A 26,483-nucleotide genomic window follows, 5' to 3' on the forward strand; every position below is an offset into this window, starting at 1 on the left:
CTGAACAACCTTGAACATCGATGCCTCGATGTGCTCAACAATTAGGCGTTCAAGAATCGCCTGTTTGGCGGATTTTACATAAGCTTTCCATCCTTACAAAACTCAAACAAAAAAATTGAAGCCAACAGTTCATTATCAACGCAGAAATTTCGTGAATTAGCTATTCGAACATGATGCTGGTTTTTCACGCAAAATCATCTTTAGTGATGAAGCTCCTTCCACATTCATGGTTTTGAGTAATTTATGGGAAATCATTACATCCACTAAAATAGACTGGTTAGTTGTTTGGTGTGGTTTTAGGATAGTGGAAGAATTGATCCGTTTTTCTTCGAAGATGAAAATCTAAAAGCTGTTACTATCAATGGGCATTACTATAGATAACAGATTGAAGATTTTTTGGGGCCTGAGCTTCAAAGCATGTCTATGAGGGTCTTAATTTTCAACAGGGTGGAGCCACAAGTCACTTAACACGGGAAAACTTTGTATTACTGCGTTGTAAAATTCCAGCCCAATTAATTTCACATAATGGTGACATGCACTGGTCACCTACATAGATCATTCGATCTAATGCGACTAGAATACTTTTAGTGCTGTTTTGTGAAAAGTAAAGTAAATGTGAATAAGCCAACATCAATTTTAGAGCCGAAAGACAGCATTCGGGTTGAGATTGTCGAGCCCAATGCGATAATGTGTAAGCGATTCCTTGAAAATTTCGTATGGCAGCCTGTAGACGTGCTCATAGTGGGCATTTAAATGATGTAATTTTTCGCATAGAATTGTTAAGAGCCGTATTTCGAATTCAAACCTGAAACCTGAAAGAATCTGTATTATTGGATCATTTATTTTAAAACAACATAGAGGCAAGAGTACTTACAAAACAAACAATAAAACTCGCTATTTCAAATTTTGCACAAAATGTTTTTTGTTGACTGTACTAGGCGTTTTCTTCCATTTGATAAAAATTTCAGTAAAAAAAATGCTCAAAAATCAATGGTATTTTGCTGCAAATACGGCTTGCACTTTGTTATATTAGAATTGAACTGGGCACAAAACTGCACACCAAAAATTAATTACAATATATAATAAATCTCTGATTTTGGTTGGAAATTTTAGTGGAAGCTTGAGGAATTTCCATAATTTTTATACAAGGTTTGAAAAAACGATTAAATGGTTTTGTTGTAAAATGACTTAGACTTTTATAAAAAATAATGAACATTAAATAAACAAAAGCAAAACAGTGAAGACTGGCCAAAATGCCTCACACCAATTTTATTGTCCATGAGTGTATATATAAGTATGTACATACATATGTACATGCAGTAGTCGCAACAATTAATTTTTTAACTATTTTCCACTGAGAGGCGTATACCTACTGCGATTACTGTGTCTGCCATTTATTATTATTTTTTTATTTAGCATTTCTTCTGTCAGCGGCTTAGTGTTAATACAGCTTGAACGAATGTTTGTTTGTTTAGCTATCCACTATGCAAACAAAAACAAAGCCATTATGCACATTTCGTTCATAACATTTGAAAACATGTTCTATACATACATATGTGTGTTCGTAGCCAATTATCCATATTGCTGGTAAAAGCATAAATGTCGGTATATACTTACATATTTATGTATGTATGTATAGATATATATGTATATTGTGCAGCATGGGATTAATATTAATTTGCGTTTAACCGCGTTTTGAGCTTTTCATTGCTACCTCACGAACAAATTCCAGGCAAATGTGTGAGCGTATGAATGTACGAAATATTATTTAGAATAACCTTTTGTTCAAAGTGTTGTCATAACCCGCCATTAGATACTATTGCTGGTGCTAATTAGAAAGTTTAATATTTAAATGAAAGCTCACTGGGCAATTAACAATCTCAATTTCAAAAATGAACTATGAGTGCATACATACATATTGTATTTATGTATATGCATTAGTATATAACATTATTTAGGTTAAGCAGATATATATTATGTGTATGTGTGTATACTTATACATGGCAACTGGTTCCAAACCGTTTTCCAACTAATTTTCAACCAGTTCTAGGAAGGTGCAATGCCTTTTGAATTTTGTGCGACAGTACCTACAAAATTTTCAAGCTGTGGCACAGCGTTATCATGCTGAAATGTGACTCGAACATGTCTCAGTTGCTGTCGTTACTTGCTTCCGTGTATGGTCTTACCTAAGCTCAGTTTCGCATAATATAAGATACCGTCTTGGTTGGGGTCGAGCTTACATACCATTGGCGTTCATGTAGACGGCGATGACAACTGCTGCCCGAATATGGCGTAATTTATAATTTTTTCTCTTGATCTTATCATAAAATATCTACTTATCACACTCTGACATAATCTGGTGCAAAAGCTCGTTCCGGCGTTCTATCGTTGTTGGCCTACCCAATCCATCCTGCATCTATTGCCCATTTTATTTAATGCAAATCAACTTCATATTACTAATCTAATTGAATTCACAACTCCGGTTTCAAATTGGTTTAGAGAAAGTGTTCATACTCATGCACCTAACATACAAACACTAAATTTCAATAAAGCATTCCATAAAATATATCACACGTTACTCATTTATGAGCTCGATATTCTTGATTTTTAATTGGATAATCCTTAACCTGCTAATAGGATTCACTTTTAGTCCATTTATTAGGGCAGAAATTAACATTAATGCCCCTCCTCGAATATCAAGGCATTTTAGGACTCTCAGTTTATATCAATTACGTGGGAGAGGTTGACACGTAATGGTTCACGAAAAGCAAAAATGAACTAGTTTTTCTTCTCTTCTCCTTATTTCATCATACATGATATTTCCAGCTTCCTTGGGGGTTCCAGTAAATAGCAGCTATTTTCCTTGAGAACATTGCTGATCCAGCCCCATTTTTTCTTTCGGATTTTGAGTAGCATTGACTACTGCTGTGTTCTGGCCTATAAATCAGCATGCGATTGAGTATTTGGCCAGAATATTTTGAGGATTTTTCGTAGACATCTATTTAGAAAGTCTTGTAGTGAGTATGTGCCAGCTGTCGTCGCATTCCATGACTTTACATTGGAATTAAAAATTCGAAACACAATCAAATAGGCTCACGGAGAATTTATACCTATATAAGAGATGTATTCAAAAAATAAGGTGAATTTTAATTTTTCTCAAAGAATATTTATTTGCTCATCAATTTCTATTTTATCTATAATATTTTATAGTAGTCCCCTTCAGTCTATGGATAAGTTCGTGCGGTTTTACAACAGATGGCGTAACTTGATTATTATTCCATCGATCCACATTTCCAAACATTCATTGGAGAGCTACTGTCCTAAGGCACAAACGTCAGTATAAGTTTTTTATTTGAAGCGTAAACAACAATATTTTTACCACACTTGAAAATGTCGAATTTCGTGCCAAATAATGTGTTTTTGCGGGGAATTTTTTAATATGAAGAAAAAAGCAGCCGAAAGTCATCGTATCTTGGTGGAAGTTTATGGTGAGCATGCTCTAGCTGAGCAAACGTGCCAGAAGTGGTTTGCACGCTTTAAAAGTGGTGATTTTGGCCGCGCCGCCAAAGTTCATGGATACCGAATTGGAGGAATTGCTCGATCAAGATCCGGCTCAAACGCAAGAAGAGGTTGCAAAAACTTTGGGAGTTGATCAATCAACCATTTCCAAACGTTTAAAAGCCTTGGGAATGATCCGAAATTCAAATTTCGAAAAAAAACCGCACGAACTTATTCATAGACCTATTAATACACTTTTGCCACTGTTTTTTCTAATCCTCTTCAAACTTGGGAATAGGAAACAGTCGCAGAAGGCCGAATTTGTCAAATAATCTCTCACAAGCAAAGATTAGTGATTAGCAAAAACCATGCATTTTTTCCGGGCACTTTTTTCGTAGTGCTTCACGCAGATGCGCATATTTTCAAGGTAATACTCCTTATTTTCCGTACGACCTTGTGGTAAGAACTCCCGACGCACTACCCCATGGTAATCGTAGAAAACAGTGAGCCAAACCTTGACATTTGATCGAACTTGGCGTACCGTTTTCTGTCTTGGATCTCCTAGATTCTTCCATTAGAACGATTGGGCTGTGGTTTCGATGTCATAACCATATACCCATTATGACCATTTAAGCAAATTTGGATCGTCGTTGACGTCATTCAACAATTCCTGAGCGATCCTCATGCGACGTTATTTTTGGTTAAAATTCAGAACTTTTGAAATGAACCTCGCTGCCACACGCCAATGCCCAAAATTTCCAAAAAGATTGCATGGCATGTGCCAACCAATATGCCGATATACCGACATCCTCAGTAACTTTTCTAATTGTAATTCGATGATTCTCCATAACAATTTTCTTCACTTCCTCAAAATTTTCATAAGTTGTTGATGTGCTGGGGCGTCCAGAGCGAGCGTTATTCACATCTTCTCGACCTTGACTCAGGGTACCCCCACCGTATGCCACTGTCAACATTTCAAGTATTTTTGAGCACTTAATTCCATTTTTTATACAAAATTTGATGCAACTCTTTTGATCTATTCACCGAATACGCAAAACACTTGTCTTATTTATGTCTCTCACAAACAAACTAAACAAAAATAATAATCGAAAGTACGTAGCCCACAAAATTTAAAAATTCACCTTACATTTTGAATACATCGCGTATGTATTATGTAAGTATATAGGTATAACTTTATAAGTATATCATTTATTTATGTATACATAGTGCATATGTAAGTAGGTTCAGGGTACCCCAGCCGCTAACCCATATACCAACGTCTCCTAGAAAATCTGCTGCTATGAAAAAACTTATAAGAAAACTGCAGCACTTCCATGCGCCTTATTTAATTTCCCTTCACTTTACTTTCAGCCTAACTAAAAAGAATTAAAGGGTATTTCAAACAATTTTTAAATATATTCCCGCAAGAGTTTAACAAGATTTTGATACAACAAACCTTTTTTTCGCAAAATAAAATAAGCTGAATTGTTGGAGATTAGTGGGGGAAACGACCCGGTCAGTGGAACGAAACAAGTTTTCCTTATTCATTTACTTATTTTTTACGCACGAGAAAATGTTTTAACTTTTCTTGAATGAGAAAAATCTGCATTTAGGTTTCTTTTACTTTTTTGCATGCTTTGAATTTGTGAACTTTTCCACATAATTATGTATATGCAGATAAATAATATATGGTATATTTACTTTTTGTTTCAGAATACAATTTTTTAATAATCAACAGTCATAAGCGGCAAAATGGGTTCTGATTGTGGCGTCTGGCTAGCCAAATATCTGCTATGCCTATTTAACTTCCTCTTCTTTGTGAGTATCATATCAAATATAATAAAACTTGAATATGTGTATGAATCTAGATATAAAATATTATGGTATGTACGAGAGCTGCTAATTATATTTCTGACCTTGGGCACTTCTGGTGTTGTCTGGTGCCAACTGACGTTTCCATTGGAAAGTTTGACATATTTTATCATGAGCGCACTCAAATATTCTGAGTGTCAGCCATATTAGTGTTAGCTATAGTGGTTTAAAAAATTCATCACGGTAAAAAGATTGGAATTCAACCGTGCATATTTTGGTGCGATTATTTTTCACACGGGATAAGACAAGAGTGATCGATGAATTAAAATTATAACATTATATGGCGAGTATGGCGAGAAAATTGATTTTCTCGATGTCACTTCACTCAACGATGAATTTTGAGTATCACCGTCCAAAATCAGTTATGGAAGGCTTTCATGTGGAGATCAACCATAATTAGTCCTGTCATGGATACATTCATTTCTTGGACATGGTTTTCTGTTTTCTAAGGGGATTTCTGTGAATTCTCTCTCGAATGACTTTTATGGCTGCACTGGTTCGAACCACGTGAGGGCGACCACTTATTTCTCTGTCTGTCACTTCAGATGTTTGGGAAAAACGATTGATCGTGCGGTAAAAAAACATTCTCGAAATATTAAGCTTGTCAGCAATTCTTAAATCTCACTTGCACTTTTACCACACTTTTGTAATGCAATCACTGTAATGCGATTCTCCTTAGATCTCCACTCCATTGTTAACAACCGATATTTGCCACGAAAATGTTTAAAAATTGTGAGTAGACAATGCATACGAACCAGTGGCAAAAGTAATGATACCAATTAATTTCAGCATGGAAAACCATTTTAGTTGTATTCCTCTGAAAACTAGACTGAAAGTAGCTGCGAATTAAGGAGGAAAGGCTTCGGCAGTGTATGAGAAGATGATTAAGGAAATTAATGTTGAATTTGCAAATCTAAAAAAGACAAAAAAACACCACCATGGAGATTAAAGTTAGGAAATTATTGTAAAAAATGTTTTTAGCCTTTTACTTAAAATCTTAAGCGAACTTTTGTTAATCCCCGTGTATATATTTACGGATAATGTCTAGTATTGAAATAAATGCACAAAGAAAAGTGAAAACTTGTTTTGACTTTCCATCACGACCACAAATCGTATCGTATTTATTGCACTCGAAGGTGAATTGAACAAACCGCACAGTAGGAATAAACTCGAATATATGCTTATGTAAGTGTGCAAATGTATAAACTAAAAGCAGTGGAAAGAAATGAATGACAACTCAAACTGAAAGTACAAAAATATACGTACATACATACGTATTAAATATTAAACTGCGCATTTGTGCATTTATCTTTTAGTACACATCCCCGACTCCCACTCACTGCATTTATTTTGATACTAAATATTTGTTCGCATCTTATTGTTATTGTTTGCATACATTTTTTACTATTTCTTACAAATTGATTTTTTGCATTTATTTCTTCGAACCATAGGTCGTTGGCACAATCGTGCTGGGCACTGGCATTTGGTTAGCGGTCGACAAAGCCTCACTGATTGCATTGCTTAAAATAGTTGACAGCGAAAACATTAACGTAAGTACCAGTATTAATTTTGTTCGAGTATATATTATATTTATTATTTTAATTTTAATAGTAGGTATATACGTATATTATATTATATTAAACGAGAGTAGTATCATTGCGATATTGGAGGAATGGCAATTCTTTTCCAAACGGAAATTTTTGCCATTCTTAAAGTAGCAGAATGGAGAATTGAGAGGAGATGGAGCGGGAAACAGATTGGGGTCTTTAGTAACAGCCAGGCTGCACTAAAGGCTCTGGAGAACGCAAAGTAAACCTCAAAGATTGTTCAAGAATGTAAGAAGAAGTTTAACTCTGTTGCAAGGCAGAATAAGCTAGAACTTATGCGGGTTTCAGGACATTGCGGTGTTCAAGGAAATCAAATTGCCGATGAATTGGCCAACTGAGGTTCAGTGGTTACCCCACAGGCACCAGAGCGAATAAGCGGAACAGTACTGCAGGAATCATGAAGTGGTTCAGCGATTACGAGGGGTGCCTTTTATGTTTCGGGATTTGGCAACCCTGGTGTTGCAATCTGGCAACTGACAACTATATCGCAAAGTTTGACATTTTTCCTATTTGTGTTGTTTACAGTAACTTAAAAGATTCATCTCGGTCCAAAAATGGAACTACATCGTGAACATTTTCGTGCGATTATTTTTGCAACTTTCGACGTGGATTAACTCAGCAATATTGCATGAATGAACTTAATTCATTTTTTGGCGATGAAGCTCCATCAAGGACCAGTGTTTATCGATGGTATGGTGAATTCAATCGTGGTCGTAGTTCACTCCAAGACGAATTTCGTGAAGGTCGTCCAAAATCAGTTGTTGTTCCGAAAACCATTGATGCTGTCATGTGACCTATCGTGAGATTGAGACAATCTTAGGCATTAGTGGGACCAGCATACATTCAATATTGCATAAACATTTGACTGTCAAAAAAATTTGTTCGCGTTGGATCCCACACAATTTGTCAGTCGCTCAAAAAAAGGCTCGTGTCGATTGGTCGAAGGAAATGCTCAAAAAATACGATCGCGGGGCTTCGAAACACGTCTATGACATCGTGACAGTTGATGAATCATGGATTTACGCGTATGAGCCCGAAAGTAAACAGCAGTCAAGATTAGCCAAATCCAACAATGGACATGTCGCAACCGTACCACTAGAACAACGCAGAACAGTAAATTCTGAGTGGTACACAACCATTTGTTTGCCAGTTGTCTTCCAAGAAATTAGGAAAACCAATCGCCAAAGACGGATCACTCTTCACCAGGACAATGCGAGCTCTCACACATCGGCTCAAACAACTGCATTTTTGAGCACCCAAAACATCGAATTAATGGGTCATCCGCCGTATAGTCCTGACTTGGCACCGAATGACTTCTTTTTATTCCCGTACGTAAAAAACAAACTGAGAAGTCAACGTTTTTCGACACTTGAAGAAGCGGTTGCGGCATTCCGAATGCATGTTTTGGAGGTACCTCATTCAGAGTGGCAAAAGTGCTTCGACAATTGGTTCAAACGCATGCAAAAGTGTATAGATCTTCATGGAGAATATTTTGAAAAACAATAAAGTAATTTTCGATGATTAAAATTTATTTTTGTTCTCTAATCCCGAAATATAAAAGGCACCCCTCGTATGTATACAATTTACATAATTTACATAAAGAGCGATGATCCGATCTAGAACTCTGCAGAGCTGCAAAGTCTCTTGTGACAAGCCCGAATAGAAAACTGTCGAACTTTCTTCTAAAACTGGGAAGAAACGACGTTGGGTCGATGGTCGGTATTCTTACAAGATACAATCCATGGGGTCAATATATGACCGCCATTACAATCATTGAGAGCCCGATTTACTTGTCTGGCTTAGAGAGGACGGATAGCACAGAGCATTTTCTCTGTTAGTTTCCTGCATTTCCTAGAGCCAGCATGCGAACTTTGGGTTCTGATGTTATGATAATATTCGTTCTCTCAAACTGTAGGATATTTTCAGATTTACCAAAAAATCTGGAATATTCTCACAGATCTAGCTATCTCTATGCCTCAATTCTATCCTACCTTTTTCTTTCTTCATCTCTCCTTTCCTCTTTGACTATCTACCCTTTTACTTTCCAGAGATTTAAATGCATATATATATTTATATACAATAATATATGCTTACACGTTTTTGACGTGCGCCTTGCTGTTGTTCCACAAATGGAAGGAGGTTTTACGCCGACTCTGTACAGCACATGGATTTTATGAGGAGCTTTTTCATGGCAGAAATACACTCGGAGGTTTGACACTACCTGCCGAGGGACGGCCGCTATTAGAACATTCGGTGTTTTATGCCCGGAGATTCGAATCTGTGCACTTCTGAATGGTAGTCACGCAGCAACACATTCGGCTACATCAGCTGTTGCCCTGGCACCGTTTTCTTCAAAATGTGTATCATTTACAGGTCTTTTATCTTGTTAATGTTTCGTCTTCAACGCTGCCATGTTCCAATAGAATACAAGCATTTGAATATTTTAACGACTGAAGCCAAGCCTGCGATTTGCTTGAAATGAAGTAATCGTCTTAGCCTTGTTTTAAGTATTCCGAATTCATTTTCGACTAAAATTCTTATAGGAGAATGTACCAAATTGCTTATGTTTCTCCCCTCCTACGTAGTTTTATATCAGTGCACCAACACCCATAAAACTAACCCGAATCGTTACAGTAAGAATTGATCCTGATACTGAGTTGGGTAATCCAAGGAAATACGCTAAGTATATCCGGAGCAGTAAGTGTTCAACCCCCAATAGGTTTCACTGCACATACGTATGTAGACTTCAATGATGTATAATATTACGAGTACGAGTATAAATAAATGCACCAACAAACTATCTTTTCAAAAATGCAATTATTATTGTGTAATGGTAATTTCTACATATCTCTAACGCATATTGCAACCCCTTAAATTGTCCATATTGACTCAGGAAAAACTGGAGGAAATCCCTGTCTACTAAATTATTAAATTTGATTTTGCTGGCTGATCGACTGGGTGGCTACTTGATTGTGACTCTTCTGTCTAGCTTTGCGTGTCACTGCCGACTTATCAAGATTTAATAGCTCTCAATTATGGCCGCCACGTCTTTGTAGAATATTATCAATATGAGTATGAGCAGTGAAAGAGGGTGTATGTACGTACATGCATGCATGTTAAGCGTGTTTAGTTCGTACGTAAGAAATTAATATTTTTTTTCAAAAAAAAACGCTAATATACTTCATTTACCATGCCTACCGGCAATTTCACACAATCGTATATTGGACGATGACCTAAATTTCTACACTGCGACAAATAATATCAATGATAGGAATGAAAGTTGCCTACTTTAATTCAATGCGATCATAAATAAATTACCAGTGAACATTTTTCAATAACATTTTTTTTATTGTAAAGAGTGAATCTTGCTGTTGAACAAGGAGTCAAATTTCATTAAAATCACTTCCTTGGTTGGATATCTAATAGTTCATTATGCCGTTCCTTCAATTTCATACTTCAACTCTATGATCGTCTCTGGGTTGCTGGTGTAACATTTTCTCTTAACGGCAGCATTAAAAAGTGTACTACGGATATCTGAAATAAGAATAAAATAAAAGAAAAAGGTACCATTAGCAGTCAGTACTTGTTAACCATAGACTATGCCCACCTCCCTCAGGACTTTTTTGCTCAAGTTCTTCTTCAATTGTGTTATGAGCGATAAGAGTTATTCTACAGTTGCAATGAATGGCTATGAATAAACTCCAAAATACTGTTTGAGGCTTCCAAGTATTGAATCATCTGCTGAAGTAACCGGTATTGCTACCACCAAGCCTCCAGCGATTTGGAGATGGTGAGCGTAGCGTATGTTCAAAAAATCGGGCTTACCTGTTCGTAAGATTGTCATGAATAAGGGTCATAAGAATTACAAAATAATATTTTTGCCAAAATAAGTGTCTGCTCATTTGGCAGCAGTCAGTCTATATTTCATCAGAAGTTAAATATGGAATTGTATTGCATATGCGCTCCCAATAAAGGATATCAGATTAGATTTAATCTAAGCTAAATTATGGCTGGACTAGCGTGGACTTTATTTCACTTATATATATATATATATTGGCGCGTATACCCGTTTTGGGTGTTTGGTCGAGCTCCTCCTCCTATTTGTGGTGTGCGTCTTGATGTTGTTCCACAAAGGGTCCTACAGTTTCAAGCCGACTCCGAACGGCAAATATTTTTCATGAGGAGCTTTTTCATGGCAGAAATATAGTCGGAGGTTTGCCATTGACTGCCGAGGGGCGACCGCTATTAGAAAAAACTGTTTCTTAATTTTGGTGTTTCACCGAGATTCGAACCGACGTTCTCTCTGGGAATTCCGAATGGTAGTCACGCAGCAACCCATTCGGCTACGGCGACCGCCAATATCATGCCGCTTAATATCATGAAATTGCATTTTGTTTGATTTCCTCTCATTATATTTCAATTCCTTTAACGCATTATCGGCTAAATCTGTAGTTTTGATTCGCAATCACTTTTTATTGCATAATACTATTTATATCATGGGGCTGCCATAGCCGAAAGATTTGGTGGGGTGGGTCCGAAACCCAGTGTGACATAAAGCAAGAAAATGATGCAAAAGGTTTCATTTTATACCGACCGTCCCTCGGCAAGCAATGGTAAACCTCCAAGTATATTTCTGCTATGAAAAATTGTATCCTAAACAAAACCAGCTGCCGTTCGGAAGCGGCATAAAATTTATTTATAAGTATATTATATGGGACATATTTATGTATAATTCCTGCTATTTGTAGAATAGCATCATGACGTACACCACAAATTAGAGAATGAGCTCGACCACAAACTTAACAGGGGTAAATGGGTAACTTAAATGTACATATATCATCATCATCATAACAATTACAACTCGAGTTGGGCCAGTGCTTAACAAAATCTCTCCAAATGCTTCGGTTCGTTTCTAGGCTCCCCCTTTTGAATATCATCCATCCATTTTCGTTTTTTTTTTTTTTTGGATTTTCTACGTTTTCTGCCTCTCATCACATGAGAGCTTTAGGACTTTTTTGCATCGTAACCTCTGCGCCTTAGCAAAGCACGTAATGTTTTGGTCCCTTATCAGTTCTTTGATTTCTTTATAATATCTATATTCTATTAGCTACCTCTATTTATTAAATTTTCCCCTCTGAATCTTCGGCTCAAAGCGGTTTTTAATGTTGGTGGGCAGAGCCGATGCTTCGCAGCCATGAATTGCTATATATATAACTGGCGCTTACATCCTTTCTGGGTGCTTGGCAGAGCTTCTCCTCCTATTTGTGGTGTGGTATCTTGATGTTGTTCCGAAAACGGAGGGACCTTCATTTTCAAGCCGACTTCGAACGGTAGATAATTTTTATGAGGAGCTTTTTCATGGCAGAAAAACACTCGGAGGTTTGCCATTGCCTGCTGAAGGGCGACCTTTTTCTTCATTTTCGGTCTTTCACCGAGATTCGAACTTACGTTGTCTCTGAGTTCCGATTGGTAGTCACACACCAACCCATTCGTCTACGGCGGCCGGTTTTATTAGGGTCATATAAATTTGCAGCTTACACGATCATCAGAGCAGTATGATCAGCAGCTTAAGATGTGCGAAATAGCTTCTGTTGGCAACTTGAATTCTAAAGTTTACGTAGGTAAGGGTAGGGGATCTGCAATGCTGCTAAGGTTTATACACACGTATTTGAAGTTTCCACTTTTCGAGAAGTGCTTGGACCAGCTTTCAGACCAACTGCTTGCTTTACACCACTAACAACACCGAATGAATCTGAAGTTTTTCCTTCTATCATTACTTTAGATACTGTCCCTTATCATAGATAGGAGAACAAGGGCAGTTCGTTTCTGTTGATGCTGTCGTAGGCTTTTTTAAGGCCCACAAATATACAATGGATGTTAAGCCTATGTTCCTAAAACTGTTTGAAGATTTGGAATATTACTAAGCATTGATCTGCCGTTGACCTATTTACTCTGAATCTACATTGATACTCGCCAATTGCTTACATAAGTTTAAAAAAAATAACGCCGCATTAGGCTTTTATATAATACTTATAAATATATTATACTAGAAAAGTACTTTTATTTATTTAATTATTTACAAACAAATCATGCAATCAGCTAGGGTATTTAAACATGCACAGTAGGCGGTAATGGGTTAAGTTCATTTCACTGCATATATTTTTATATTATTTTATTTCATTCCATATCGATTCATTGCCAATTTCATTTCATGGCTTCTTCACGGTTATTCTCTGCGATTTTGCTCAGTGTATTATTGCGCTTCATTCACATTTATTACTGTTTTATCTATCCGCTCTTCGTCACTGTTATGCATAATTTTCTTAATAATATTAAATATAATCAAAGAAGTAAGGAGGCGGTGGAGTTTTTGACCTAAAATCCTTTATTCGGAAAACATAAAATTGTACTTTAGTATTACACAGTAGGGGTTCATACAACCACACTAACACAACTGGAATTCACGAAAAAAGAAAGTTTACCTCAGGAAACAAATCGTTAAAAAAATCTCCTTCACAAATCGGATTGGGTTGGGCACAATAAGACGCACACACAGGGGAACACACACATAGGTATATACACAAAACCTAACGTTTATCACCCTTCCTACAATTTGCATACACACCCTTTAGCGCCTAGCCCTTGACCACTGTCGACACGAATTGTAGTTGGAGTAAATAAGTAAATAAATAAATATTTGTACCTCATATTTATTTCAAAGATATCAAAGAAAAGAAAATATTATATAATAATTGTGATTTGGAAATAGCGGCAATTGAAGGACTGTCCGAGTTGCAAGTTGCATTGTCTGAACAACATCAGTTTACCTGGATGTGGGTAATGTGTATAAAATTAAGTCTAATTGATTATAAGACCCACACCAGTTGGAGGCAAAAAGTTCAAATGTGATAAGGAATATATGGTCAATGAACCACATGCACATGCAATTATGTTATGTGCACACATATATTTCTTGTATGTGTACATATGTACATATGGCTGTATGCAGGCCTGTGCTTAGGCCATTGCCACATGGGAAAATGCACAATGGTTATTTTTTCTATGAGCGTGAAATAGGCAATTTTCTCGTTTCCACGCGCTGGCGTGTTGAAAGTGAGTATGGCGGTTTTCAAAGAGGTAACTGCGCCCACCTGCTGCTCTAGGAAAATACAAATCACTAATTGCTTGCGGCAGGCAATTGCATGTGCAAATGCCGCTACTGTCAGATATGCAACTGAAACTACATATATAGGTATGTATGTCTGTCGACTCAGATTCCGCTAGTTGCAGTCCCATTTTCCTGGAAAGTAATAAAACAGTGTTTTACCATTTTTACCAGATCGCCACTTTAAACACACGTGTATAAGGTGCGGTAAAAAAAGCGCAATTCTTCCCATAGACGATGAAACAATAATTAAAAGTGACGTAGGAATTCTAATTTTCACCCTATGCAAGCCATCCTAAGCTACTTAATAAATCCGTGATAAAAAAAAATAAATAATTGGCGCGTATACTTCTGTTAGGTGTTTGGCCGAGCTCCTACTCCTATTTGTGGTGTGCGTCTTGATGTTGTTCCACAAATGGAGGGACCTACAGTTTCAAGCCGACTCCGAACGGCAGATATTTTTATGAGGAGCTTTTTCATTTCAGAAATACACTCGGAGGTTTGCCATTGCCTGCCAAGGGGCGACCGCTATTAGAAAAATGTTTTTATTAATTTTGCTTTCACCGAGATTCGAACCAACGACCTCTCTGTGAATTCCGAATGGTAATCACGCACCAACCCATTTGGCTACGGCGGCCGCCGTGATATCCTCTTGGAAAAGCTACTTTTTATTTCAGAGCAAAATCTAAAGAAAAAGTACTCAAAAGCATAGAAATGAAAACTTTTGTTAAAAAACCTAGCAAGCAATACTGTTTTTTGCTGTGCCACAAAACATGGGTACGGTACATCAATGAAAGCGGGCGAACAAGATAGCGTGTATCACTTTTCGGCAACGGGTTTCAAGATCGGGTCAGAACGAAAGAGGGCGAAGTTGTGTAGTGATGCTCTTTCGACGCCTATCGTTTTGCATTGCTGGAATGAGCCCGAGATGGAACAATTCGCGCCTGACATTTATACGCAAATAGTAAAGAAAATCTTTTTTTATTTAAAAAGTGTGGTTTATATTATGACAATGTACGGACAGCTGTAAGAACTTCATGATATTCCATTCATTAGTTCGGGAGTTATTGTGCTAAGAGTGACGCTACTTTTGTTATTTTCAAAACAATGCATGCAACATGAAATTCTTGTGTTTTAATTCTACACTGCTTCTTAATGGGAAAAAATACCGTTCAAGCGTAGCAATGGCTTATGACTATGTGGACACCGCTCCATCAGAAATAACAATAAAACATTGGTTTGCTGACTTCAAACGTGGACACCGATGATACACAACGCAGTGGACGTCCAATTGAGGCGGTAAAACCAGAATACATCAAAAAATTTAAAAGTGGTATGAAATCTTCGAGCGGCGCTGTTCTTGATGGAAATTACTTTGGCGAATAAAGCTAATTTTGAACAAAAAAAAACGCAATTCTTTTTTAAGCCCGAGACTTTTAAGCCCATAGGTCTTCTGAGAATAGGAAAAACATCTTTTTTGTGGGAAACTTATAGTTTTTAAGGTATAAGTTGTCAAAGCTTTTGTGAAACGTATCAAAAATTGCAGAACTTGCAAGGCCCTACAAAATACGTGAGGTTTTGAAGTATATTTACGGTAATTTTTTTTTTTTGGGCAACCCATAAATTCTTAAACAATCTCAATGAAGAAATCTTTTTTTTCGGCTTCTGCAAGTAATGTCAAACTTTCGCTTCATCAATTTTGTGCTTTTTCTGCTCTTTGGGAGAGAATTCTCGCTTACGATCTTGATTTGGATTGATAGCTAGTGCTAGGCAATTTTGTTATCGAACTCAACTGTTGCACATTTTTCTTCATTCACGTGTCATTCATTTTTATTTCGTCGACTCCGTTCCAGCAAATTGCAAACCCCGATTGGAATCACTCAGATTAAGCGGAAACTTCATTCCATTAAAACACAAAAAGTCACCATTTGATGTGCTTTATAAGTCAGTGAAATCATTGGCCGCGTCGTTCGTGCGGTTTGGCTGTTTCATATTATTTTCTTTAATGATTAAATTATTTTTCTTTTACTCCGATAAGCCAGAAAAATTAGCACTACTCCTTTTTTAATTTTAACTTTTAACCAGTAGTAAATTGTAAACCCTTGTTTTTTGTTTGCATGAAAAGGATGGTGAAATAAACTACCCATTATTCAGAGAAATAAAAAACTTTAAGTTTTTAATTTCTGAATATTGTAATTGACATAAATTTAGATTGGTTTATTTAAATATCTAATCATTATATAATAATACAGAAACGTATTAATTTGGAGAAAAAAATGATGTAAAATTTACTACTGCAGGAGTTAACGGAAGCCGTAGGCACGTATGTATGTGTGTGAATAGACCTTAAGAGTATTTTAAGTAACTAAACCTTAAGAATCGTTTGTACCCTAGTGAGTAAGAACCATTTATGTAAAAATGTCATACATTGTGAAAAGGATTCAGAAGGTGTGGCCCACGTAGACTGTAACTCGACTCACAGCGAATTTGAAGAAATCAGCTGATTGGCTGACGTCAATTGGGTCATGATAGAGGTTTCTTTATGAAGAAACTGAGATTGTGTTGGTGATATACGAAAAAATTCAATACAGCCTCCACTAAATTTTCTTTTTTGTCGTCTCAACAAGAACTGATTGGACGACTGTCTGGATAGAATAGAATTTGCTATCGAGTCCCCCGTGCCAGCCAATGTTGCTCTCGCAATTTAGTTTTTCGACATAGCCGATGACCCAATCTGGTCCTTAGTTTGACACATTTACATGAATTTATCAGCAAAAACTGATAGCTTCTTGTTTACTCTCTAAACTGCGCTACATTTTACTAGTTTCTCGAGTACGGGATCGATTTCCAAAAAATTCTGGTAGAAAAGGTTCGAACTAGTAGGGAATTGCAGCTATTACTTCACTAGAAGTAGTATTTCTTTCGAAACAAGCCTTGAGTTACAACGTAAATTTTTGTAATGAATCCGGAGGCAGTTCAAGGCTAAACTAACAACAACTAAACAACTACAATTAAAATGGAAATCCACAATATGAATCGCAACTTTTTTTGCTAGAACTGAGAAAGATGGAGAAAGCTTTATGCCATCAATGAGCAATATCTTAAAATGATCTATGAAATAAACAAATTTCATTGATATTAAAAGAAGTTCATGTAATATATTTTATTTCCATGTAAGCCCCCCTACCTATAAAAACACAATTCCACAAAAAAATGCAATATAATTACTCCGTTCTTATTATCTGTATATACGAGTACTTACATAAATGCATTACCACACCTCATTTTTAAGCATTTCTAAAGTGCTTTTGACTTCAACTTTTAAGTGATTTAATACCAACAATCTTATGCCTATCAACCGTTGCCATAAAAGGATTTTTTTCTTACATCTTAATTCTTTTCGGACCGAAAATAATTTTATTTCCCAATTTAAAAAGTTTTCTTTTGGTTGGATGGTCTTACAAGTATTTACACAACAAAAGAGAATCAAGCAAAATAAACTATAAATATGTATGTGTAGTTCACAAAATTGAATTAACAATTTCGAGCAGTTTATGTGCAGTTTCCTGAGATATTTTTTATATACAGATTACTTAAAATTCGAGATTCTCTTTTAGCAGTGTATTGTTGTTACAGCTATCTCACGTCAATGGCGTCTCCTTTGACAGATGTTTAGTAGGAAATCTACAATTTACTAAAGTGAGTTCGATTTCGCTCGGGAATCACATAAAAATGACAAAATTCCCCTATGAAAAGATTGGATCTGTAGAAACTCGCAATTTCGCAAACTTCTGGATACTTCACGGGTGTTCAATCACTTATAAAAATATCGGTGTGGAAAGTATTGAAAAAGATCCAGAATTTGTCACTTGAACGGTCGATTTTTTTACCTATACTTGACGGCATGTCGTACCTGCCCCACAGCTAACGAAACAATCAATTTGTTACAAACGAAACCCCGAGGAAAATATTTTATTGTAAATGCTCCACAGTAATTTGGCTGCCAAAATCGCCTGATTTGCTGCCTTTAAATTATTTTCCGTAGAGTTATAAATTAAGTATTAGTTAAAAGGGTCATGTTAAGTACTGAAAATAAAAAGATTTTTACGAGATAAAAACAAAATTTCCAAAGAATCACTCGGGAATTCCTTCAAAGTACAAAACAATAAAACTTGACATCTAATTTGTTATGACATGGCTCCACCCTTTATCGTTAATAATAGCTAATGGATTAATATTGCCATTTATATATTTTTCAAAGCGAATATCTTATACAAAAAGCTATTGAAGTGGATGCCTCAGCACAACGGCGAAAAATTGGTTTCGGGAGAATAAAATGGAAGTTTTATTAATTACTTGGGTATTGGGAGCGCCTCCCACCCTTTTTTGCTCTGCTTTCGTAAATCGAAAATTGTATTTTAAGTTGAACCCTATGAAATCGGCATCCATGAAAGTAATCGTGACAAAAGTCTGATGACTGTAGTATTGTATAAGTATATATAACGGCGCTCAGTTTGTGAGGGGTCCAACGCACAAAGGAGTTTTGATTTTACCTGTACAGTTCAGTAAGTCATCATAGCTGTTTAGCTGTTCGAGCAGATACAAGTCTGAATTATCTTTCCTCTTTTTGTAACAACAGCCACAGATATGCCGAACACTTCCACCTGAAAGACAGCGGTGGAGCAGCACGCAAGATGGTCCAGCTTTTCGAATCGCTCTTTAGATATGAGCGCCGCGAGCAGCATAAAGGGTATGACCTTGTAAATCAATTGGGAGCTGAGCCTTCAAAACTTACCACATAATTTTGGTGCTTTTCTATGACACAATGTAGCCAATGTACACAAGTTTGAGATCAAAGCCGAGTTCCTAAATATTTGAAGTTTTCAGCCACAGTCTTCTTGTTATGAAACATGAACATCATCTCCATTTTCGTACGGTTAAAAGAAAGAGCGTATTTTGTGCACCAGGCACCTATATACGAGTACTTAAATATAATTGGCGCGTACACCCTTTTTGGATATTTGGGCGTGCTCCCCCTCATATTTGTGGTGTGCAACTTGATGTTGAGAGACCTACAGTTTCAAGCCGACTCTCAAAGGCAAATAGCAGGAGCTTTTTCATTGCAGAAATGCAATCGGAGTTTTGCCATTGACTGCTGAGGGGCGACCGCTATTAGAAAAAACGTGTTCTTTATTTTGGTATTTCACGGGAATTCGAACCCACATCTCCCGAATGGTAGTCACGTTTCAACCGTAAAATAGGGGGCATTCCATCTAATGACCACGCAAACTTCATCAACATTCCCTATGGTGGAAATTTTAGGAATTTCACCAAGAAAATTGACGAAAAGCTGACAAAGGGTACCTCCCTGGGCGGGCACTTTGACCGATCATCCGAAGAACCCATTCAACCAATAAATTTTAGATGCCACGATACCGCAAAGTCTCACTAAGAATGGAGTTATGAAGACAGCTTATTTGCTGACCTTAGAAAAGCCATTGAGAAATAAAAAATAACAAATAATAAAGAACTGTGGGAAGTAATTCAGAGGACCTGGTATAATGTTTCATTAGAAAAATGTTCGACTCCATGAAGCACAAATGTTATACTGCACTAAAATATAAAGTACGATAAATATGAATTTACTTTCATTTTTGCTGTAATTTTCAATAAATTGGAATAACAATGCTGTTATTTGTTGCTGCCGTATTTTATACACTTTTTTTGTTGTTTAAAAAAAAATATCAAAAAGGCCCAAGCTTAAATGTTGTTCTAAAATAATACAAATACCACAAATATTAAAAAATATTTTTTAAACACACTTACATATATTCAAAATGTTTACTCAACCCATATACTATACAAATAAGAAAAAACTTTTCTTATCATTCTGATGCAAAAAGGAGCGTCAATTTCAAAATAACCTTTTTTTAATTCCCTTACAAGATTACACGTAAAGTTCAACTTTTCTTCTAGAGCAACCATTGAATATTGTTTTTGATGCTCAGAACTATTTTTAAATCCAAAAAAATGAATTTTTCAAATTCTGGAGTAAAATTACTCGTTTTCGGCAATTGGCGCACAAAAACCCAATTTACAATACGGAAAGCACGCAGTTTGCAGTGCTATTAAAAGGATCGCAACTGTAGCAGAGGCATTGAGACTGGTTATTATATTTCCATTTTGGTTGTTGTTTGCACAGTCAGTGGCCCGTGCGCTTCATCATCTCAGTGGATTACTCTCACGTACACTGTGGCTTTCATTTTCATTTACTGACAACAAATACTGCTTTGTTTGACTATTTAAATTATTCTTCACAGATTTTACTTGCACTTTATAGTTTTTGTTATTTATTCTTAATATTTGTGATTTTCAGATCTGAAATAAAGTTTTCGTTTTCATTCCAGCAATTCACACAGCCGCGTGCCATCGAGCAGATGGCGTACGTTTTGATTGTAATCGGCGCCATTATGTTCTTCATGAGTTTCCTGGGCTATTGTGGCGCAATACGTGAGTCGCGTTGTCTACTAACGACGGTAAGTTGAGGCGTCTGAAGCAGAGTCCAGTCTACATGGGCATACTTGTATGCATACCCATTGCGGGTATGATGTCTTGGCGTATCGCGTGCGGTCAGCTGTGCATATCAGAAAATTTAAATGCCATATTAGAAACTTTAAATTTTCGATTTTTTCTTTGCTTGCTGCGACAGCTATGAGCGCGTATTAAGCGGTATGCATACAAAAGTTCATACATATGTACATGCATATATATATATACTTGACAAATCTTCAATGAGCAAACAAGAGCACGTCTTTAGTATTTCGATTGCGACATTGGCGTGATTTCATTGAAACTTTCCCCGGGGAAAGCGTTGTGTGTGAGAAATAAAAAATGATTTACCCTCGTTCAAGGCACATTGATCAGGCAGTATCTGTAGAGCAAAAATAACAATGGTCTATATAACAACAAAATATGTTTGGTTTCTTGAGTGTCAATTCTGATTTTTCTGAAAAGTTACAAGAAAATTTAAACGCATATATTTACATACATATGAACTTATTTCTTTCCTATTATTAATAGTTCATTACTTATGTATGTAACCGTGTATGAATCCATTATAAAAGGTTTGCAAGGCTTTCCGCACATTTATAAACTTATGATAGTTGCTTCCTGGTTTTACCATACGTTGTTTACTCGACAACTGCATACTTGGACGTCGTTGCAAATCAGAACTTTTGCCAGTTGCAAGATTTTCTCTGCTGAACAGTTTAAATGTTAAATTAAAATTACTTTTGTGAAAGGGTCTTAGTTGTAAATGTATTAAGTTAAAAATACTTTTTTTTTATTTAATTTTATTTATTTATTAAATAACCCAAATTTGGTTAACGCTCGCGTTAAAATTAGAAAATTTTCCGTTTCATTTCGTGAACCTGATGTAATTCGCTTATTTCAACTTCTCTCTAGAAAAAAATATAAATAAAAAATAAATCCGACAATATTCAACTCGACCTTTTTGAATATTTCATGCATAGCCATAATGAATAGTGCGCAGACGTCAATTGAATTAATATTGTTTCGTATCCGGGCTTTCGAATACTTCCGAATTATAGTCACAGATCAACCCATTTGACTACGACGGCCGCCCATTGAAGCAACTATTACTCGTCCACAAATGTGCACAGAGCCTTCGTAAGCAGATTTTTCGTTCTCTGTTGACAAATCAGCTCTCTGAGCAGAAAACCGTAAGACCTGTTGGAAATTTTGAAGCATGCAAAACACTCCCTTTTCACTACTTACTAAACCTTTGATGATTCACTGGTATACAAATCTTATTAATGATTTTTAAATATTATTAAAAATTAATGATTTTTTTACTAAAGAACCAGACTATCTAATTCATTTCCACACAGCACGCTTTGATAAAGAGTAGTAAGAAATTAAAATTAGAAAATTAGATTTTCGCTTTGAGATGCAACAAAGTCATTTGAAAAGATTTGTTTTTTAATGATATATGTGCTCATAATTATATTATGAAGTGGTCTAAGTCACATAATTCGTGTTTAAAGATATTAAATGAAATTCATTTGAATAAATGAAAAAATATTTTTACATTATGGAACCTTTTTATATAGAATTTTATTAGTCTTAATTAACCGAAATTTATTATGAATATGAAATTTTCATACAAAAATGTTGTTTCAAAAGTTAGAATTGACTTTGACTATTTTCGAAATTAATTGAATGTCCTATAAATGACTTAAAGCAATAAAAAATTATGTGTTTTATTTGAAACAATAACTTTATTGAAATATTTAATGAAAATTTAATAATTATTTTGAAAAAGTACTTAAAATGTTCCTGAAAAACCGGAGGAATATAGGGCACAGACTTTATAATATCTTATGTCTTTCTTCGTTTACTTAAAATTTCCGTATCTTTTTCATCTTCCTCTTTTAGGTGAAAGATGCAAAACGTGGAATTTAGAATTAACTAAAGAAGTTGTATAGAACATTTTACACAAAATCTCATCCATTGCTTTTGCAGCCAAGGGGCAGGTTTGCTCGCGGTATTTTTGACTCTTGTAGTGGTTTCGTTGAAAAACAATCTACATTAATTTGCTGCTTTTATTTTCATTTCTATTAAAATCAAATAATTAATTCCGAAGAGTCTAACTGAATTATATCGTTAGATAAACACGAATTGTCGTTTCCGTTATTATTGGTATCGTCGCCGATGATCGCCGTTGCTAACGTACACAGGTCGTAATTCCCGTTGATTTTTTATAACTTTTTTAGAGTGCTTTAACAATGTTTCAACGTTTACTATTGTATATCGAAATCTCTTTTAATGTCCTGAAATTTGAGTGCTCATGCATTTGTAAATTTCATTTAATTTGCTTAAAACCAACCCAGTTAAATTTAAACCCATTTCTAGGCTAAACCCACTTACTAATTTGACTACGACTAAAATAAACTATGGATTTATTTTTATTTTCTGTTATGAAATATAATAATAAATAATTTTCGACTACGATTATGCGCCAATTAGTTCTGCATTGAAATTCGGCGTGCTTAATTCAATCGTAACAAATAGTTTTTATTATCTGCCCCTTAAAAAAACGTTTGAATTAAAATGAATCAAACTTTGCCAAATATAACTAAACCTCGTTGTTCTTTTGTAAATTCTTAACATTTTGATTAAAAATATTATTAATTTCAAGTAGCACATCAATTCTCCGTCGAAAAAATTTTGTAAATTGTCACGCATATTTCACCTAAAGCGAATTGATATAAACTGGTGGCGGCTGAAAGATTTTGGCTTTGGTGGCCAAATAATCGAACTCCGCTGAATGTTTGTACGGCAAATTAGTTGAAAAAATAAAGAAAGAAAAAGATAAACCAAAACTGAAACAATTCAATTTGTAGTGTCTTAATTGCTTGATTTCATTTTTATAAAAATAAAAAATCGTGTTATTGACCATATTTCACAAAATATCACTGGAAAAACAAAATTTAAGCAATGGAAATGTAAACCAAATATTTAGTTGTGACAATTCAGCCGCCAACGCGTTAAAAACAATCACAGTTTATGTGAATTCGTCAGACTATAGCTGGATTCAATGTCATGTAGTCATTCAGAGAACATCTGAAACACGCCTGGAACACGTTTTTTTGTAGTTACTTACACTTTTGTGTTGTCTACTTGTAAATTTATCTGTCTAAATTTTAATAACGCTTTTTGCCTTACGAAATGTCAGCACTAATGTTATGATATAATACTTAGAAATTCATTAATATACTAGGGGACTCACTTTGAATTCCTGCGCCAAAATAAAAAAGAAATTTAAGCTACCTTATTCAAGTTCTTTGGAGTATAAATTTTTTTTTTTTCGATTGAGTTGCTGCAATTTGCCCCATGCATTAGAATTCGGCTTCTTTCTTGTAAGATTTAAAGAAAATATGAAATACACGAGATGTTTTCGCACCAATCCTTTCTTCTTCGGCGAATTACTTCACGCCCAAATAATTTCCTTATTAGCTGTCTGACCTTCTGGTAAAAATTCGTGGTATAACGGTGAGCATCGCTTTCCTTTTTGACTGAAAACGCCGTGATTTTTTTGATCTTGGTTCATCCGGAGCTCTCCAATCACTCATAAACCTACGTCTCGTCTTCAGTAATTATGCTTTGCAATTTGATGAATATTGGCCCGGATTGAGCCTTAGAAATCATATGTTTGGCGATATCAACGCGGTAACTGTTTTGCATGAAATTCGGTTCCTTTTGAGCCAACTTTACAGCAACATGGCGCAAACCCAAATCATTACCTACAATGTTCTGAACGGATTCCGAAGAAATATTCAAATTCTCTGTCAACTTTCTGATAGTTAAGTAGCGGTTATTGATCAAGTACTCTTTCACTTTTTTAATGTTTTCATCAGTTGTTGATGTCGACAGCCAGACCGTCGATGGACTCAGGATCTCTTCTGAAGCATTCATGCCACTCGTAGACGGTTGTTTTCTTGAAAGTATCATTATCGAAACAGTTGCCCAACATATCAAAGGTTTTTGCCCCATTGAATCTGCATCGAATTTGTAAAAAAACCTGCAAAATTTCATACAAACTCATTGTTGCAAATTCAAACCCATTTTTAGAACTGTAAAAAATCGGAAACACGTGCCGAGGTAGATTTACTCAAGACGGCGTAACTTTCACAAATGTTAAGTAATGGCGATAAAGTTTTGGGGGGAATGCTAATCAAAGATGTGGCAACGAAACAGAAAAAATCAAATCAGTTGACTTAGAGTGTCATCTGGTGGTTGTTCCGTGATCTTTTGGATCAAAGTGGCATATAAAATGTAAATACCAAATGATTTATAAGATAAACTTTTCCAAAAAACATTAATCCGAAACAATTAGATGAGGAATCATGACGAACTAAAACTTTGCCTTTGCTGGAGGTGTAGCACCGCCCCCTTATCCAAAGTTAAATATAATCTATATTGTGACCAGGGATCACAAGAGCTTATCGTAAAATTTTTTTAAATATCTGTTAAGATGCCTATATAAAATACACATACACAGATTCAATTTTATTTGAATTTTGTTACGAAAATAAATGTAAAAAGTGTAACTATTATATGAAAAAGTAGAATTATTTTCACCTTTTAAAATGTTCCAATGTTTTTGTACCAAAACGTACTAAATGAAAAAGGTGTGCAATGAGTAACGCATTTAATTTTATCAATAGAGAGATTGAGAGCGCTAAGTATTTATTTTAGGTAGCCAACTACTACTCGTCTCCACTTACATGTATTTAGAGATACCACTCTTTGAAACAAGTAATCTACACTCGTTGAAAAAAGATGTAAAATTTCAACTTTATTTCCTATCTTTTCCGAAGTTACGTTAAAAGTTATGTTAAAATTTCCCCACTCTACAAGGTCAAATATCTGCAATTTTCTATTAAACCGAAATGGCTTGGCCAATGTCATTGGCTAATTTAAAATGTTTTGTTTGTCGTTCGTAATAGTACATAATGTTGCAATTTGCCATTTGTGTCGCCAGATGACAAAATAATCAGTCAACGATAGACTACCAACGAGTCATTATAAATAGACAGCAACAATGAGCAACGGCAACGAAATATTGTGTTTACAATGCAAAGCAAAAAATACTTTATTGCACGCGACAATGAAAAAAATAAACCGAAACCAAAATCTGGTGAAGGAAAAAATCATGAAACACGAAAAGCAAATTTGTATGCAATTGTTAATGGTTTTGTGGGTGCGCAGAGGCGCATGCGCAACATAACTGCGCGTAGCAGATATCACCGAATATGCTCAATAATGCTAAATGGATGACGGCAGCGCACATTGGCCAGCGCGTACTTTAAAGAATTTGCTTCCAATAGAAACTATATGAAAATTGTAGCTGCATGTATATACCTGTAAACATGCAAATAATGTGTATAAGAAGTTGGGTAAAAACAAACTGTCACAAAACCTTTGGAAAATTAGCGGCACGTAGCATTGTGTCGTGCCGCATGACGGTTCAGAGGAATGCAAACCAAGTGGATTATAAAATGCATTACACTGATGAGATAAGTCTGCTGTGCAATTATGTGCTGATATTTTTTTTTTTGTTTTGAGGTTTTTAGTTTATAGGTGCAGCCCTTGGCGCAACTGCTGGTCTAATCCTCAACCACACGTCTAATACTTTCTTTTATTTCACCTTAATTTAAATTTTTTTATTTTCCTTTAGTCACGAACTGGGAGAAAGTTTTACTTTTTTGAGGAAAAATGTTTGAAATGCTTATACTTGTGTGTGTATGTTGCATGTT

The 26,483-nt window shown here is 35.6% G+C and overlaps 1 protein-coding gene across 3 annotated transcripts in view; it reads left to right on the forward strand.

Annotated features, from left to right (window-relative positions):
• LOC129240121 (CD82 antigen) overlaps window positions 1-26,483 on the forward strand; it is a 137,131-nt gene that overhangs the window by 83,164 nt on the left and 27,484 nt on the right. For all 3 annotated transcript variants that reach the window (XM_054875647.1, XM_054875646.1, XM_054875648.1), the window contains 3 exons: window positions 5,212-5,316; window positions 6,822-6,920; window positions 20,550-20,678. In XM_054875647.1, coding sequence (XP_054731622.1) covers window positions 5,251-5,316; window positions 6,822-6,920; window positions 20,550-20,678 — 294 coding nt within the window. In that variant the 5' untranslated portion in view covers window positions 5,212-5,250. The remainder of the gene's footprint in view (window positions 1-5,211; window positions 5,317-6,821; window positions 6,921-20,549; window positions 20,679-26,483) is intronic.

Source organism: Anastrepha obliqua, chromosome 3 (assembly GCF_027943255.1).
Source record: "Anastrepha obliqua isolate idAnaObli1 chromosome 3, idAnaObli1_1.0, whole genome shotgun sequence".
Classification (NCBI taxonomy): Eukaryota; Metazoa; Arthropoda; class Insecta; order Diptera; family Tephritidae; genus Anastrepha; species Anastrepha obliqua.